Source organism: Neoarius graeffei, chromosome 19 (genome assembly GCF_027579695.1).
Source record: "Neoarius graeffei isolate fNeoGra1 chromosome 19, fNeoGra1.pri, whole genome shotgun sequence".
Classification (NCBI taxonomy): Eukaryota; Metazoa; Chordata; class Actinopteri; order Siluriformes; family Ariidae; genus Neoarius; species Neoarius graeffei.
The window spans coordinates 39,656,881-39,673,999 of record NC_083587.1 but is presented as its reverse complement, the minus strand read 5'-3'; the positions used below and the strand labels follow the sequence as shown (position 1 = coordinate 39,673,999).

Here is a 17,119-nt window from a genome sequence, read left to right as displayed (position 1 = left end):
GTGCAAGAGAATGCATGTTCACTTGTTCATACGTCATGTTCAGGAACAAACTAACATTAGCGCTGCTAAAATGCCTGGAGAGAACGCCCCTAAGATTCTCTGTTGTACTATTGATATTTCACGGAAAATATCACACATCCGTCAATAAAAGATCTGTGCTTTGTATTATGGGTTTTTTTTTTACGTAAATTCATATTCCGTGACTTCATGATACAACAAGGATGTAGAAAGATGCCCTGGGGGTGAAAAAAAAAAAAAAAGCACGTGCTCAGACAACATCACATGTAAACAATTACCTGATTGGTCAGATGTTTTATCGGATCAGGTCCAGGCCTGGAAAAATCTCTCCAGGAGCAATCTCACCAATACGGATAAACGCAGACCTGGGCTTTAGGTATTGTTATCGGTCTGGTGTGACCACCAACCACGTTAACTGCAGGGGACCCATTTATTTATAGTTATCGGTATTGTGGGACCGGGCCTTAAGTATTTCAAACCTAACCAGTGTACATGTCTTCCACTTTGAGTTGTACTAATCACTTCTGTGTGTTGTGTTGCAGTTTTATGCTCCCTGGTGTGGATACTGTAAGAAGCTGGAACCCATATGGTATGAGGTAGGAGCTGAGCTAAAGAACTCTGGATCACCAGTTCGAGTGGGAAAGATGGATGCCACTGCATACTCTGGTAATTTTGGGTTATAATTTATTTCTCGTTTTTTTTTGTTTTTTTTTGTTGAACCTCATCCTGTTTGTCAGATTCTTGATAAACCAACAAATAGCTGGAGCTTGACCCTGTTTGAATCAATTCCAAACCAATCGGTTTATCTGCTGGTTACAATGATGATTCCGTATATACGGATCAGCCATAACATTATGACCACTGACAGGTGAACATTACATTATATTCCAGGCATTTAGCATACGCACTTAACCAGAGTGACGTACAACAAATTCGGTCTGGGCTTGACAAGAGGTTCAAGTGACGTTTTTTTTTTTTTTCTTTTAGCTTTAAACACAAGAAAGAATGATTCCATTATTGTCAATTACAAATGGAGTATCTTTATTAAAATTGGTGTAATTCATTAGTGCATCACAGAACACCATCAAACGGAAGTGCACTGTAGAAAACTCCAGGAACAGGGCATCGGTTCACTCCGGAATTTCAGTTTTGAGTGAATTTGTCGAACCATGATCAAGTTGCAGAAGAGACAAGCTAATGCTATAAACTCTGAGATGCACACAAGCCTGGAAAAACTGTCTACCTCTCAGGATACTGTGGGCAAGTGTTGGCAGCTTGTTAAGGATTTAGGAAACCACTTGGGGGGACACTTGTAAATCCTAGCCTGGCAGGGTGAGAGTCACCACGCACGGACGTCTTCAGGAAAGGGGCTACAACTGTCACCATTCCTAATATCAAGCCACTCCTGAACCAGAGACAACGTCAGAAGCATCTTACCTGGGCTAAGGAGAGAAACAACTGGTCCAAAGTTCTCTTTTCAGATAAAAGTAAATTTTTTGCATTTCATTTGGAAATCAAGGTCCTAGAGTCTGGAGGAAGAGTGGAGAGGTACAGAATCCAAGGTGTTTGAAGTCCAGGATGAAGTTTCCACAGTCTGTGATGGTTTGGGGTGCCATGTCATCTGCTGGTGTTGGTCCACTGTGTTTTATCAAGTCCAAATTCAATGCAGCCGTTTATCAGGAGATTTTAGAGCACTTCGTGCTGACAAGCTTTATGGAGATGCCGATTTCCTTTTCCAGCAGGACTTGGCACCTGCCCACAGTGCCAAAACCACTACCAAATGGTTAATAATATTTGCTAACCATGATATATTACAGTGCTTGATTGGCCAGCCAACTTGCCTGACCTGAACCCCAGAGAGAATCTATGGAGTATTGTCAAGAGGAAGATGAGAAACACCAACCCAAAAATACAGACAAGCTGAAGGCGACTATCAAAGCAACCTGGGCTTTAGTAACACCTGAGCAGTGCCACAGGCTGATCGCCTCCATGCCATGCTGCACTGATGCAGTAATTCGTGGTAAAGGAGCCCCAACCAAGTATTGAGGGTATAAATGAACATACAGAAGTTTCTGGAATGTATTGTAAATCTTTTTTTTTGTAATTGATCTGAGGAAATATTCTCATAATTTGAGATCCTGGATTTTTTATTTTCATGAGCTATAAGCCATAATCATCAAAATTCAAACAAAAAGGCTTGAAATATTTCACTTCACATGTAATGAATATAGAATAAATGAAAGCTTACCTTTTGATTTAAATTATGAAAAAAAAAATGTAACTTTTACAATGTTCTAATTGTTTGAGATGCACTAGTATAATGACCAATAATTTCACAGCATGTAAAACAATTAGATCTATTTCTGTTAGGCACTAAGCACATTTTATTTATTTTTAAACAAATTTCTCAGACGTGCAATATCTCGCCATCATGATTCTAATATTGTCAGATTCCAGACAGTGTCCCCTACAAAAATATGAAAATATATCTCTACTGCCAGCATTTTATGGTGAAGTACCGTAATACATTTTTTTAAGGGTGAAAAAAAAATTAAAAATAAAAGAATACTTAAAAAAAAGTGCAAGTATTATGTCAAATGATGGAACATCTGGAGAGCCTAGACTGTTCTGAAGAAAATGTATAGCATGCATGGCTGGCCATTTATAATGAAGCTTAAAAGTAAAGGTAGTGTCAGTCACTCTCATGCCAGAATATGGTCTTCCCAGGCAGTCTTCTGTCCCAGTACTAACCAGTTCTTTAAGGTTTATGGGTGCGGCACCGATCTCCATTTCGATAGCTCTTGGCTTCTTGCCGAAACAGCTAGGGTTACAGTGGGGGGGGTTAACCGTAAGAGTTTGACTTCCCTACTCGCATCTGTACTGCAGCGTGCCTTGCCAGATGGTAGTAGGTACCATTTTTATGATGGTCTTTTGGTATGACCTGGCCTCGAGTAGAACTCACAATCTTCTGATCGAGAGGCAGACACGCTAACCACTAGGCCAACTCGCGGTCAGAGATAGTGTGAATACCCTAAAAATAACTTGGCGTTCATTGGGTTAAATGACCTAAAACAAACTGTTGCACATGCTGTAGGTATGTTTTAAATGATGCGATCTTGAACTGTTTTTTTTTTTTTTTTAAATATTACAGGCATAGCTTCTGAGTATGGAGTACGAGGATATCCCACAATAAAACTGTGAGTATTCCGAGTAAAACTGAGTGTGGTTTTAAATGTGGCTGCATAGCATGACATTTCAGTAATAGTAGGTCTACCCTGATTCCATCATTGAATATATGTGCGGTATTGGTGTTTGTGTAAAGAAATTCATCCTAGCTTTAATTTAAATCTATAGGTTGTATTTTAAGAGTAAAATGGAAGTCCTCTATCAGGCTGCATTCACATAGACATTTTGATTTTCTCTGCCATTCCTTGTAATAATTGGTGAATTGCTCACATTCCTGTGCTAAACCTCTAGAAGTGCATTTCTCAGCAAGCCTTATATTGGTAGGCCGTCAGTGTGTGCACAGCTCTAACAGAATATATCACAAAATACATGCATTTCAACGAATATCTCTATCCACGAACACCCCTAGAACAAACCAGCAACTGAGAGATTATTTTATGCCTCTAGCTTGCTGTTTAGAGCATCAGAATGTGTTAGGATTCCCGTAGGCTTTCTGTCTGTGGAGCAGCAGAAGGTGCTCGGATTCCTGTCTCTGTGGCCACGGTTATCTTTCTATCTGGATTACAAGGCTCTGTGGGCCAGACCCATTGTTCTCTAGTTTAGAAAGACTACTCTCATTATCCCCTGCTGGCCGAAAGGCCCGAAGGGGGATTATGTCGTGGCGATTTCCATTCGTCCATCCCGGGAAGGGTGCGCACCTTCTGAAATCAACTATCACAATTTTTGGAGGAATTTCATGAAACTTGGTAGGATTCTTTTATATGTCGGTACTACACATATTGCAATTTCGTTAAATTCGGTCACATTTTATTAGTCTCGCACAATATATCCTGAAAGAACAGAAAAGATTAAGAGCAGAGAGCGCTGGAGCTTTGTTTCTGTGATCAGAGGAACCCAGTCCTGTGCAAAATGTCACCATGGAGCTAGAGTGTAGTAATGAACCCACGGTTCGAGAGAGTTCTACACAAACGCACTGAACTTTACAACAGCCGCATGCATGCGAGACGGAAATAAATCGACTAAGGCAGGAAAACTATTTTGGATAAAATTGTTACTGTCCATTCCACACTTCTCAACCTGTGTGACTCAGCTGTGCCTTTTGAATCGAGAATAAATGAAGAGGGAACTGAACATTAACCGTTTATTGAAATTATTATTGCAAGGGTGATTACAGTTACGATATGACTATAGCTACAGCTGGAATGTGGTGATTCTGTTAGTTTGTAATTACTGTACCATCTGCTATTAGATAAAATTAAAATAAAATCTTACAATATTTGAAAATCTAGAGCAAGATTTTTTTTTTTTTATTTTACAAATAACACTTCAGGTATTGTTTTAACAATAAGTTTCACTGTGTAAATGATGGAGTGCAAATAGTTGTGTAACTAGATGCCCTTGGGGTTGTTGAGACATGGAGGGGTGGGAATACCATCCAGCCCACAGTTCAGGTTGGAGTCTTTTTGAGAGTAAATGCTTCAGCTTTCACAACATTCTGTTCCCAAAAGCTGATGTCAGGGGGAAAAAAGTCTTGACACAAAGATGATATTTTCTTGCTTTTGTAGCATGTTTTATTTATTTATTTATTTATTTATTTAAACTGTTCTTCCATGTCAGGACACTTTGGGGGGAGGGAAGAAGGTCTTTTCCAACATGTAGCTAACACTAATGCTACGGTAGGCCACAAATTTGCACCATCACTCCAGTTGTTTCAAGGAATTTTGTACGGATCATAACTGCTAATAAACTCTAATTTCCATGTATATCTATCCTTCGCGTCTTTCTGACTAAGATTATCTAAGTAATCCGGTAGTAGAGCTTTTTTTTTTTTTTTTTTTTTTTTTTTTTTTTTAAAGCTGTAGTTTTCTTCGGACAACAGCAACAGATGCCGGATATCTCCGCTTGGCTTCAGTATGTAAACAAAGTTTGCTTGTCCCCCAGGTATAGGGTAGCGACGGTTGCTAACATTAATGTGACATCAGTGCAAGGGGTCTATTCCCCCCACCGCCACACAGTGCAATTTCACACAAATCGCCAATCAGCTTGCAGCCTATACACAGTGTACATCTTTTAGCATTGAGCTACTAAGAGAGAACTTGAACAGTATGTTCTTCTATGGTTGCTTTAGTGTGTTGTGCAACTTGGCAAGAGCTAGCTATACGAGGTGCGATCTGCACATGGTGCTTGGCTCCTGCAGATTACTGCTTGTGACCTTTGTTTGTTTGATATCGATCTCATCTCATTATCTCTAGCCGCTTTATCCTGTTCTACAGGGTCGCAGGCAAGCTGGAGCCTATCCCAGCTGACTACGGGCGAAAGGCAGGGTACACCCTGGACAAGTCGCCAGGTCATCACAGGGTTGACACATAGACACAGACAACCATTCACATTCACATCTACGGTCAATTTAGAGTCACCAGTTAACCTAACCTGCATGTCTTTGGACTGTGGGGGAAACCGGAGCACCCGGAGGAAACCCACGCGGACACGGGGAGAGCATGCAAACTCCGCACAGAGAGGCCCTTGCTGGCCACGGGGCTCGAACACGGACCTTCTTGCTGTGAGGCGACAGCACTAACCACTACACCACCGTGCCGCCGATATCGATGTTACATATGTTAATATATTAATGTCTCTCAAGCCTTATTCTAATCTAGAAGAAGAAAATGCATGAATGTTGTTCCTGCATGAAATGGCATGTTAAAATAACTAGGCCTGAGTGGTTATATATAAAGTGTCTACTGGTTATTTTTTATTATACCCTTGCTCTGAAAGGGGGGTGGGGGTGTAATACTGGTTTACCTCTGTCCGTATCTCCGTCCTTCCAAAGCACCCTTTTTTTTTTTTTTCTCTCCAAGCAACCACAAATCACAGCCACTTGGTACCAAACTTCAGCTTGGGGTTCTATACCGTTTTCAGATCTGTCGTACATCGACTTCCTGTTTGCCGACTGAATGTATTTACGAAACCTATAGGGTGGATTTACAAAACTTTTGTAAGATTTTTCTCAGCAACTACAAATCACAGCTGCTTGATATTTGGTACTGAGGTTCAGCTTGGGGTTCTGTACCGTGTATACCATTTTCAGGTCTGTCGCACATCGACTTCCTGTTTACCGACTGAATGTATTTGCGAAACATATAGCGTGGATTTTGACGCCTTTTCAAGAAGCAAAATGCCATTTCAAAATAAGTTTACCAGGATGCTATTTGAAATCCCTGGGGAGAGACACTGCTCTTTACTTACGTGTTTCAGGGTTAATTATTTGTTGAAGTCAACATTCATAGTGTCCTATTCCTTCGATTGCTTGTATTCTGATAAGCGAGAGCAGTAGCTCACAGTTGATCTTGTTTTTTTTTTTTTTTTTTTTTTTTCCCCCTCAGTTCTGAGGTACGAGTTGTGATATCAACTGTGGAACAAAGACAGATACATATATTTTTTTAAATCAATATCTCTCTCTCTCTCTCTCTCTCTCTCTCTCTCTCTCTCTCTCTCTCAGACTGAAGGGGGAGCTTGCTTATAATTATAAAGGACCCAGGACCAAAGATGACATCATTGAGTTTGCTAGCAGAGTAGCTGGGTGAGATGTTCGCGCCTTAATCAACCTTATAATCTCATGATTACTATTCTTTTAATTTGTTGCTCTCAGGCAACATTTTTGCTTTAGTTATTTGAAGGATGGTAGGATTTTTGTAAATGATTTTGTTGTAATGACATTAGCTCTGACACTGTGGACCAGGGTTTTTTTTTTTTTTTTTTTAAATTTGCGAGTTTAAATACATCAGTATCAATGTTTGCCATCCACCTCGTTCCTGAGAAACGGAAGTGTGTCCACAGTTGTACAAGGACAGACGAGTTTACTATTCAGAAATGTTCAGGTCAGCCTCCCTAATTATATTAAACCCAGAATTGCAGCTCTCTTGTTTTATATCAGAGCTTTCTCGAATGCCCACTACCTGTCAGTAGAGCTCTGTAGACAGACGCTGGAAAGATTCACAGTGTCTACAAGTTAGCACTGTCTGGAAACAATATGTAGACATCTGGAGCCAGCTGTTGTTTTCTTTGTCTAGATCATTTTCTGTTAGGTGGCTTAAGTGAAAAACGAGTGTCTTATTTGTTTCTGTACAAAGGCCCTCTGTGCGGTCGCTCCCAAGCAGACAGATGTTTGAGCACATCTTGAAGAGGCATAATGTACTGTTCGTGTACATAGGGGGAGAGTCGCCACTCAAGGTAAGCCCAAGTACACGCACAATTAAGCTAATCTCAAGACTTACCTTCACACAAACATGCACAAATACCCCATTCCCACCGACACTGAAAATAATTTATTTACTGCTATTATGTTGTCATGGTATTGTGTGGGAATGGGAGCAAAACAAGAAGTTTAAAGCTAGACAACCTTTCAGTTTCATAAAATGGGTGAAATTTGGTTCCCTCTGAAATTTGGTCATTGTGATGTGTTTATTTCTGTAATATCTCACAAAATATCAGGCCATTCTCTGGCTGGGAAGCTATTTAATTTGAGGGGATTCCTTAGCAAATAACGTGCATGAAATCGCTCGCTTTGCGCAGTCAAGCAGACAGAGGAAGTCCGTGTGCGCAGGTTTACCGTCGTCTTTTGGGTTTTACGGCAGCTGGCATCTACAGTGTTGCATTACTGCCATCTACAGGTTTACCTTGACCGTGCACTGACCGTTACATCATTCTGTCGCTAAACGAACAGATGATCACACCGAGGTGCTCGCTGACCGCCGATATTTATTAGTTTGGTCCTGTGTTTCCTGTCCTTCGCAACATGACGTCTTTTCTTCTCGCTTTCCGTTACTGTAGTCGGTCTTTCACGTTTCATTTGCGTCCTCCGTTTTCCTCTCCTGTTTCAAATTTGTATCCCACAATGCCTTGCGCGAATGGGGAAAGCCCAGCATGACACAGTATCTTGAATTGGGTCATGGTGAAGCAGGAAAAAATAGCGGAGAATTTAGGGCCATGTGGCCCTAAATTTATTAACTGTTCTATTTAAAAAAAAAAAAAAAACTAATAAAATTGGAAGTCTGTGATTCGAATTCAGTAGCTTTCGGTCCACTAAACAAAAATAACTGGATGTCGGGTAAAATTCTTTTTATGACCTACACTTAAACTCTGAAAGGCAGTCTTCCTTTAATTTATATAGTGCCTTTTATCAACCCAAAGATGCTTTACAAAGTAATGGCTCTCCATAGAAAGGGAAGCAAATCGACCAAAAGAAAACCTGACGGCAGACACAGAAAACACAATGACAATTTACATGAGCATTATGATAACAGACAAGCTCAAAGCAGTGAAAAAGATGGAATAGAATAGTCTGTGATCAGGAGGAGGAATAATAGAGAGAAGAGAACAGATTTGAGCTTATTTTTGAATTTGGGAAGAGATGTACAATCCCAAAGACACTGAGGGAGAGAATTAAACAGCTTGGGGGCTGCATCCCTAAATGTCGTGGAACGGCCATCTGCTGCTATGGCACAATTATATCAGCATTTTCTTGTGGATATGTATCTCTAGTTAATAATAATAATAATAATTATTGGCAGCACGGTGGTGTAGTGGTTAGCGCTGTCGCCTCACAGCAAGAAGGTCCGGGTTCGAGCCTCGTGGCTGACGAGGGCCTTTCTGTGCGGAGTTTGCATGTTCTCCCCGTGTCCGCGTGGGTTTCCTCCGGGTGCTCCGGTTTCCCCCACAGTCCAAAGACATGCAGGTTAGGCTAACTGGTGACTCTAAGGCCCTGTCCACACGGCAACGGATTCAGGTGACTCCGATACAATTGCTTATCGTTTAGGCCTGGCGTCCACACGGCACCGGCGTTTTGGGTGCCCAAAACGCAATCTTTTTGAGAACGGGTTCCAGAGTGGAAAGATCTGGCAACGTTGCCATTGCGAAGTTGTCTGGATGAGTAGAACAGATTTGTTTACGATGACGTCACAACCACATGACTGTGAGTGCTTCACGCCGGGTAGAAGTGTAACGAACTCGATGCGAGTTGTCAACAAATCCTATAACTTGGTTCATGAAACCGCGCTTACAAAATATTTTCACTGTGAATATTTATTGTGTAATGGTGCAAAGTGAGAGAGAGACTCTGCCCTTAGGGCAGAGTCAATCCCGCCAGCAAAAATAGGGAAAAAAAGGAGCAATCTCACCTCTTCAGATGTGGGTTTAAGTCCTACAATACATTCCTCAAAAAGGGCGTAGAAGAGCAAATTAATCCATCAATGTGTAGCATTCAATTTATTCCGGACCATTAAAGACGCCGCCTTCCGCGTAGAATCATACGTCATCCTCGCCGCCATATTGGATAGGTCAAAGCGGAGAATAAAGATTAGCTGCGTTTAACTGTACCAACAGGTTTGCCGTCCAAACGAGATCACATGGAATTACCTTTCACAGGTGAGACTGGAAAAATACTTTTCATTGTATTTGGTCATTATAATGTAATTTTACGAACAGATTTTCCTGACTTTGTGGCTAATATGAAGTCTCGCGCATAATAGTTTGTGCATGCGTCCTTACTACTTCTATTGTTCTGGTGTCTCCGAAGGGACCGTCTTACAGCGCCCCTAGAGGTGTGGCATGTGTATTGCATCGTTTTCAGCAAGCGTTGCGTTGCCATATGGACCTGATATCTTACTGATCGTTGCCCATTTGGACGCGATATATTTTTAAATAACATCTCGTTGCCGTTGTCGTGTGGATGTAGCCTAAATTGACCGTAGGTGTGAATGTGAGTGTGAATGGTTGTCTGTGTCAGCCCTGTGATGACCTGGCGACTTGTCCAGGGTGTACCCCGCCTTTCGCCCGTAGTCAGCTGGGATAGGCTCCAGCTTGCCTGCGACCCTGTAGAACAGGATAAAGCGGCTAGAGATAATGAGATGAGATGAGATTTTTCTTCAAGACTGGACCATTGTTGAGGTGGTTCCTATGGGTGAAAAACCAATTAAATTTGGCGCACGCATCATTGCTTGCAACGGTTACTCAGTGACTGAGCTTTGGCCCCGGGTGTGACCCAGTGACTCTATAGCAACTCAATTATGGTCACTAGAGTCTTGTAGAGTCTTGTGCCTGGGATACAGTTTCACATACATGCACCAAATTTGGTGCATATGTGGGTTTCCCTAAGACAAAGACATTTGTAATATACACGATTTGCCTCACCCAACAGGAAGTGAGGTATTTTGGATTTTGTGTGTGTTGGCAAGTTACATTTTGAAATCCTCCTCCTAGGCAGTTAATCAGATTTCATGTCAGATTTGATATACACAATGTCAAGAAGTTGATGTTAAATTGTAAAGGGTGTTTTTGATATCTTGCAAGTTGTTGAATTGGTGAAATGATAAATTTCTCACCATGTAAACAAGAATGCGTCATCAGTTCTCCATGCATTGCCTGATACAGCACAAACTTCCCAGGTTGATTATTATGGTTATGATGATTTCCACATGCCCAGAGTGACATCCTGGTATCGCGCTACCATCTGGCCACAGAAAGAATGGTCTTTTTTTTTTTTTTTTTTTTTCCACCCACCTCGGCTATACTCCTCCTGGACAATGGATTGGAGTTGTATCAAATTTGGTATGCATGATGATGCTATCAAGATGTTGCGTATGTTAAATTGCTAAGGGATTTTTGATATCTTGCAAATCATAAAAATGGTGATACGATGGCAACACGACGAATTTACATGATGACCAGAGTGAGACTCTCAGATAGCGCCACTACCTGGCAACAGAAAGGGTGGATTTTTCACCCATCTCGGCGATATTGCTCCTAGTCATTGTTAGTCGTCATGATACCCATGTGCCCAGACCGACTGACTCTCTGGTATGTCACTAGGTTCTGGCAGTAGAAAGAGAAAATAACTCTTAATTGTTGTGTTAATTTGGTGATCTTCCTGGAGGTGTGACTGCACCAGAGGTGCGAGGGCCTGTGCTTGCTGTTATGTTTTATTATTATTATTATTATTATTAGTAGTAGTAGTAGTAGTAGTAGTATTGATTTTGAGGCATTTGCCACACTTGAAAACTATAGAATTTTGGCACGGGCATCATACTTTAAAATAAATAAATAAACTAACGTAGAGCTTTATTACAAAATTTTGTATAGTCATTGCTTTCAACATATCAGACAGTTCATTTGATTATATTTGTCTCCGCCCAACAGGAAGTCGACCATGTTGGGTCGAAAGCATGATTTTATTTAAAATTTTCATGTAATGTTTTGAGGGGTTTATAATGGCTGAAAACTCTTGACACTCTTGGCACAATTCTTGATTTGATGCTGCAGTTCAGCATAGGCATGCTTCATCAGTTCCCTTGTGCTCCCCAGGTTTTAAATGCATGTCTTTGGACTGCACGAAAACTCAGGAAATTTAACGCATACGTTGGTGGTGTAATGGTTAGCGCTGTCGCCTCACAGCAAGAAGGTCCGGGTTCGAGCCCCGTGACCGGCGAGGGCCTTTCTGTGCGGAGTTTGCATGTTCTCCCTGTGTCCTCGTGGGTTTCCTCCGGGTGCTCCGGTTTCCCCCACAGTCCAAAGACATGCAGGTTAGGTTAACTGGTGACTCTAAATTGACCGTAGGTGTGAATGTGAGTGTGAATGGTTGTCTGTGTCTATGTGTCAGCCCTGTGATGACCTGGTGACTTGTCCAGGGTGTACCCCGCCTTTCGCCCGTAGTCAGCTGGGATAGGCTCCAGCTTGCCTGCAGCCCTGTAGAACAGGATAAAGCGGCTAGAGATAATGAGATGAAATCAAATTTTGGGAAAAATGTAATCCTTTGGTGATTTGCCTTGGGTGTGGCCAGTGGACTCCATCATGCCCCTAATATTTCTGAATGAGTTTGTTACTATGGTCAGCACAAAGTTCATCCAATATTCACGAATTTTGGTGGTGACGTTGTCCTCACGATTTCAGACGCATTTCCCATTGGCTTGTTTTCGCTCTGCCCAAAAGGAAGGTAGCCATTTTGAAATTTTTGCATTTTTCACTTTTTTTTAATGAACTCTTGAAATTTGGTTGGTATAAACTCCAGACATACTGTATGTGGTGGTGATAAATTCTGAAGGAATAGTCAATATCTCAAACAAACTTAGAACGGCGGACAATTGATTCGCTTGAGACGCAGCACTAAACTGAATGCTTCATCGGATTTCCATGAAATTTCTTTGGAATAAACTTCAGACGTATGGATTTACCAGAAGGTATATACGACCCATGCGTTTGTGGTTGGACGACTTTTGATTTGGTACTGCGATGCATCATAGGTGTGCCTCATCAGCTCCATAGCGCCCCTCCCCTGCAGTTTAAAAATGCATATTTGGTGCATTTGAAATGCACGAAAACTCAAATTTGGTACACTCCTCACCGTTTTATTAGTGTTTGGCCATTTATCTTGGGCGTGGCCAGTGGTCTAACATTTCTGAATGAGTTTATCTTTGTAGTTGCCACAAAATTCGTCTGATATTCACGATTTTGTTCACCATGTCAGACATATTTCCCACTGGTTTGTATGACCTCTGCCCAACCGGAAGTTAACCATCGCTTTCATCATATCACAGTTCACGTGGTTATATGCGACTCCGCCCAACAGGAAGTCAACCATGTTCGATGGAATGCATGAAGAAAAATTTTTTTTCTTTCTCCCCCATTTTCATGCAGTGTTTTGAGGGATAGTTTATCATGAACATACTGGCCACTTCATTTGGAACACCTGTGCTAATGGCTAACATGCTAACTTATCCATCTACTATATCTATCTGCCCATGAGATGAGAGCGCAGCTCAAGTTGGTCTGAGAAAGTGTTCATAAATCTTTAGAAGGCTGGAGCGTTTCGGAGTTCTCGCGTTCCGTGTGCGTGAGTTCATGCACATGTAAGTGACTCCTTGTTCAGTCTTGCAGCATATCATTTGTGGGTACAAATGAAGCTTCATAAAGTCGATAGTTAAAGGGTTTATAAAAACGTTGAGCGAGGTGGAAAAGTGTGTCGACTCAGCTGGGTGGCCAGTTCATAAAATCTTCATTGTTCTTCGTTCTCTGGGAGACTCCTCTCCTTGGGGGTTAGTTTGAGTCCAGGGAAAGTCAAGCATTATGTCTCGGGGGCCATCTGTTGCAAGGTGCCAGGCAGACTGGGTTTAACAAACATCTTGTGAATTCTCGTGTCTTTCCTAATATGTAAATTAATTTTTGTACAGATGACATCTAGACAGAAATCCGTGGTCTTTGAATCGGCAGTTTGGGTCCTCTTGGACTTAAAAAGGGCTGTGTAGAGTAAGTTATTGATATGATTTGAAGCAACTGGAAGCCTGTGTCTTCTCTGACTGTGAGTTGGACTCTATCTGCTTTGTATTGGTTAACAATTGATAGCATGAGGGCCAGCGTGGCTAATTAAGATCTTAGTCTCTCTATATTTATCTATAAATGTTTTATTTTTTGCTTTGCAAGCACGAGTATTTCTTTCAGGAAATGTCAATTTAGTTTGAGTTGCTTTAGCCTGATTGTTGCCTCATCCCAGTCTGGGCATTCTCCTCCCACCTCTCTCATCAGCAAGGGGTTTCTGCTCACAGAACTTATGCTCACTGGGCGTTTTTTGTTTTTCCTTACAATTCTCTAGACTGTTTTGTGTGTGTGTGTGTGTGAAAATCCCAGGAGATCAACCGTTTCTGAAATTCTCAAACCACCCTGTCTGTCACCCACAAACACGCCACAGTCAAAGTCACTGTGATTAAATTTCTTACCCCCTCATTCTCATTTTGTCCGAACATTAATTTAAGCTATTGAACCCTGCTTACGTTTTTTTTTTTTTTTTTTTTTACACAGAGCCGCTGTCTTATTAGTGGATGATTTTAGATATTTGCATGAATGAGCAGACGTACAGGGGTTCCTGATAAATCGGTGGGTAAGTGTGCATTACAAGAGAGTTTTTGTCCCAGTTCGGCTCTGCTTGGCAAGTTGTCAATAACAGCAGGTCTAAATGAAGTGGAGCTGAGGCCTATTTTTATGAAGGCCTTTTATGAGTCATTTCTTGGCCACAGGCAAATCGATAATAAAATGATGTTACGCCACCAGATGATTCAGAGGAAAAAAAAAAATACTGATACCTATGTGTTTCTTTTTGTGGTATCTACTGGTGCTGGGTTTCTACCCTGGAGATGCTCTTCTGGGTTTTTACTGCCGCTGTGTGCTGCATGACATTACTGCATTATTTATCCCCCGCCCAAACGAAGTTTGGCGGCGGATATAGAAGCTGGTTCCGTCCGGCTGTCCGTCCGGTCACGTTTTTGTTTCTGGGCCATATCTTTAAAACTACTGAAGATCTCTTCATGAAACTTTTGTATACATATCAAGCAACATGTGAACTGGTGCCTTTTGCTATTTTGGGGGGGAAAAAAAAGTATTTTTCAAATTTTTACATTGAAAAAATAGGTCTTGACTTGGTTTCTAAGAGCAATGTTCATTTCCAGAGCATATATCCAAAACTATTCATGATGCGGATTTAAAACTTTGTATCCATGTTAACAAGGTGATGCAGATGTGCCTTTTCATACTATGAAATTGTAATTTTTTTCACGTTTCCATGGAAACAATTTCAGACTTGGTCTCTCAGGTTAGTCTTCGGGGTAGGTTTTGTTTCCGGAGCAGAACTTAAAAACTGAGTGTTATGGTCTTGAAAGTTGGTATGTGTTGATTAAGTCATGTACATGTGCCTTTTGATACTAAGAAATGTGAGAAATTTTAGCTCGCCTGGACCAAAGGTCCGGTGGGTTTATGCCATGGGCTGCTGAGGTCAGTGTAAAGAGGTAGGGTTGGTTTCCTGCAGCAGAACCTGAAAAATGTGACAATATCTTGAAACTTGGTATATGGGGTGGGGGATATAGACGACCATCTTCTTGTTGAATTTAAACTCCAATATACAGGGGTAGATAGCTTAAAATAAAACGTTTGTCACTGTCCAAATATTTTATATTTTTTTTTTTCTGTATCTATTTTTTGGTCCTGTAAGAGAGCTAACCAAGCAAAGTGAACTGTCTGAATAAAGAAGGATAAGTTATGTAGAAGCAACATGGATGAGCAAATTATGTGCATGGTGTGTGGCTGTGACTGTTTTAGTGAGATTTCTTTACTCACTGTTGAGAACAAAAGAAGCTAATTCGACGTATAAAGAGTTGCAAATTAAAAAACAAACAAACAGGGAAACAGACTGTATAAAACAAATCCAAAACCTATTGCTGGTACACTCACTGTAAGTACAAGGTCATGAAAGGGGTGTGTGTGTGTGTGTGTTTTGGCCCGTTTTCTGATTTCAGGAGAAGTATATAGACATGGCGTCTGAACTGATTGTTTACACCTACTTTTTCTCGGCTTCTGAGGACATCGTACCAGAGGTAAGATCTGACTCCAAGTTCATGAGAAGTATCACAATGAGCCCCTCACAAGCTTTTACTAAGGGTACTCCACAAAAACATAATCCATGATAAGAAATGTTGTGAATGCTATTACACTATGAGGCTACGTTTACATTAGACCGCATCTGTCTCGTTTTCTTCGCGGATGCACTGTCCGTTTACATTAAACCGCCTGGAAACGCCGGGAAACGGGAATCCGCCAGCGTCCACGTATTCAATCCAGATCGTGTCAGCTCCGGTGCTGTGTAAACATTCAGAATACGCGGATACGCTGTGCTGAGCTCTAGCTGGCGTCTCATTGGACAACGTCACTGTGACCTCCACCTTCCTGATTCGCTGGCGTTGGTCATGTGACGCGACTGCTGAAAAACGGCGCGGACTTCCGCCTTGTATCACCTTTCATTAAAGAGTATAAAAGTATGAAAATACTGCAAATACTGATGCAAATACTGCCCATTGTGTAGTTATGATTGTCTTTAGGCTTGCCATCCTTCCACTTGCAAGCGGTAAGTGATATGCGCTGGGATCACACACACAGCGGCTCAGTCCCGAATCACAGCTTGTTCACTTCACTCGCGCGCTCTGTGAGCTGCGCAGGGCCGGAGTGCGCACCCTCCAGAGGGCACTCGCTGTTCAGGGGGGAGTGATTTGGAGCGCAGGATGCCTGCGGAGCCGAGCGTATCCGTGTATTGGTGTTGCTGTGTGCACGCAAATCGTGTATTGGTGTTGCTGTGTGCACACTAATCGTTTTAAAAACGTTAATCTGATGATCCGCTGATACGGTCTAATGTAAACATGGGCTTAGTGATATAGTTTCAGAGACACTGCCTTGTTATGCATATTAAACAATTTACATTTGAAACAAGCTAATTTAGTATTTAAAAAAACCTCTCCGCAATAAATATGAATAGAATATTGTTGACGCATTAAACTGACATTAATTTAGCTACTTTAGGTAACAATGAACATCAGTGTTGTAGTCGAGTCACTAAACCTCGAGTCCGAGTCCAGTCTCGAGTCCCCAGTGTTCAAGTCCAAGTCATTAAAGAAAATTTTGAGTCGAGTCCGAGAACAAGACTCTAACCACACCATTTGACAGCGGCTGTTGCTGCCTTTATGTGAAACCGTCTCTGCTATTGCATTGGACTAACGTTACTGCTCAACTGCCCCGTTTTAGTTAATAGGCTACAGCAAGCCCCGCCCACTATCAACAGAGCAATGAACATAGTGTGTCACTTACTTTTCTGGGCGTGGTCTTGCCAAATGACGATTGAAGTTCGAGGTCGTCCCCGGCATCTCCCCGATAGTTCTTCTACATATGGAACACATAGCAGGGCATTTTTCCCCCCACTGCATGAGAAGTCTGTATAAGCAAAGCGGACAATCCTAGGGGCTTCTCTCCAGGCATTTTAGCGCCATTAACGTTAGTTTGTTCCTGAACATGACGTATGAACAGGTGAATGCGCATTCTCTTGCACGAAATT

At 41.6% G+C, this 17,119-nt stretch overlaps 1 protein-coding gene across 2 annotated transcripts in view; it reads left to right on the top strand.

Moving 5' to 3' along the window:
• The window catches only part of LOC132867264 (protein disulfide-isomerase TMX3-like), a 57,348-nt gene that overhangs the window by 4,428 nt on the left and 35,801 nt on the right, over window positions 1-17,119 (top strand). For both annotated transcript variants that reach the window (XR_009650727.1, XM_060900062.1), the window contains exons 4-8: window positions 561-684; window positions 3,170-3,215; window positions 6,704-6,784; window positions 7,335-7,434; window positions 15,537-15,614. Coding sequence is in view for 1 of the 2 variants with exons in the window: in XM_060900062.1 (XP_060756045.1) it covers window positions 561-684; window positions 3,170-3,215; window positions 6,704-6,784; window positions 7,335-7,434; window positions 15,537-15,614 (429 nt within the window). In the remaining variant the exon portion in view is untranslated. The remainder of the gene's footprint in view (window positions 1-560; window positions 685-3,169; window positions 3,216-6,703; window positions 6,785-7,334; window positions 7,435-15,536; window positions 15,615-17,119) is intronic.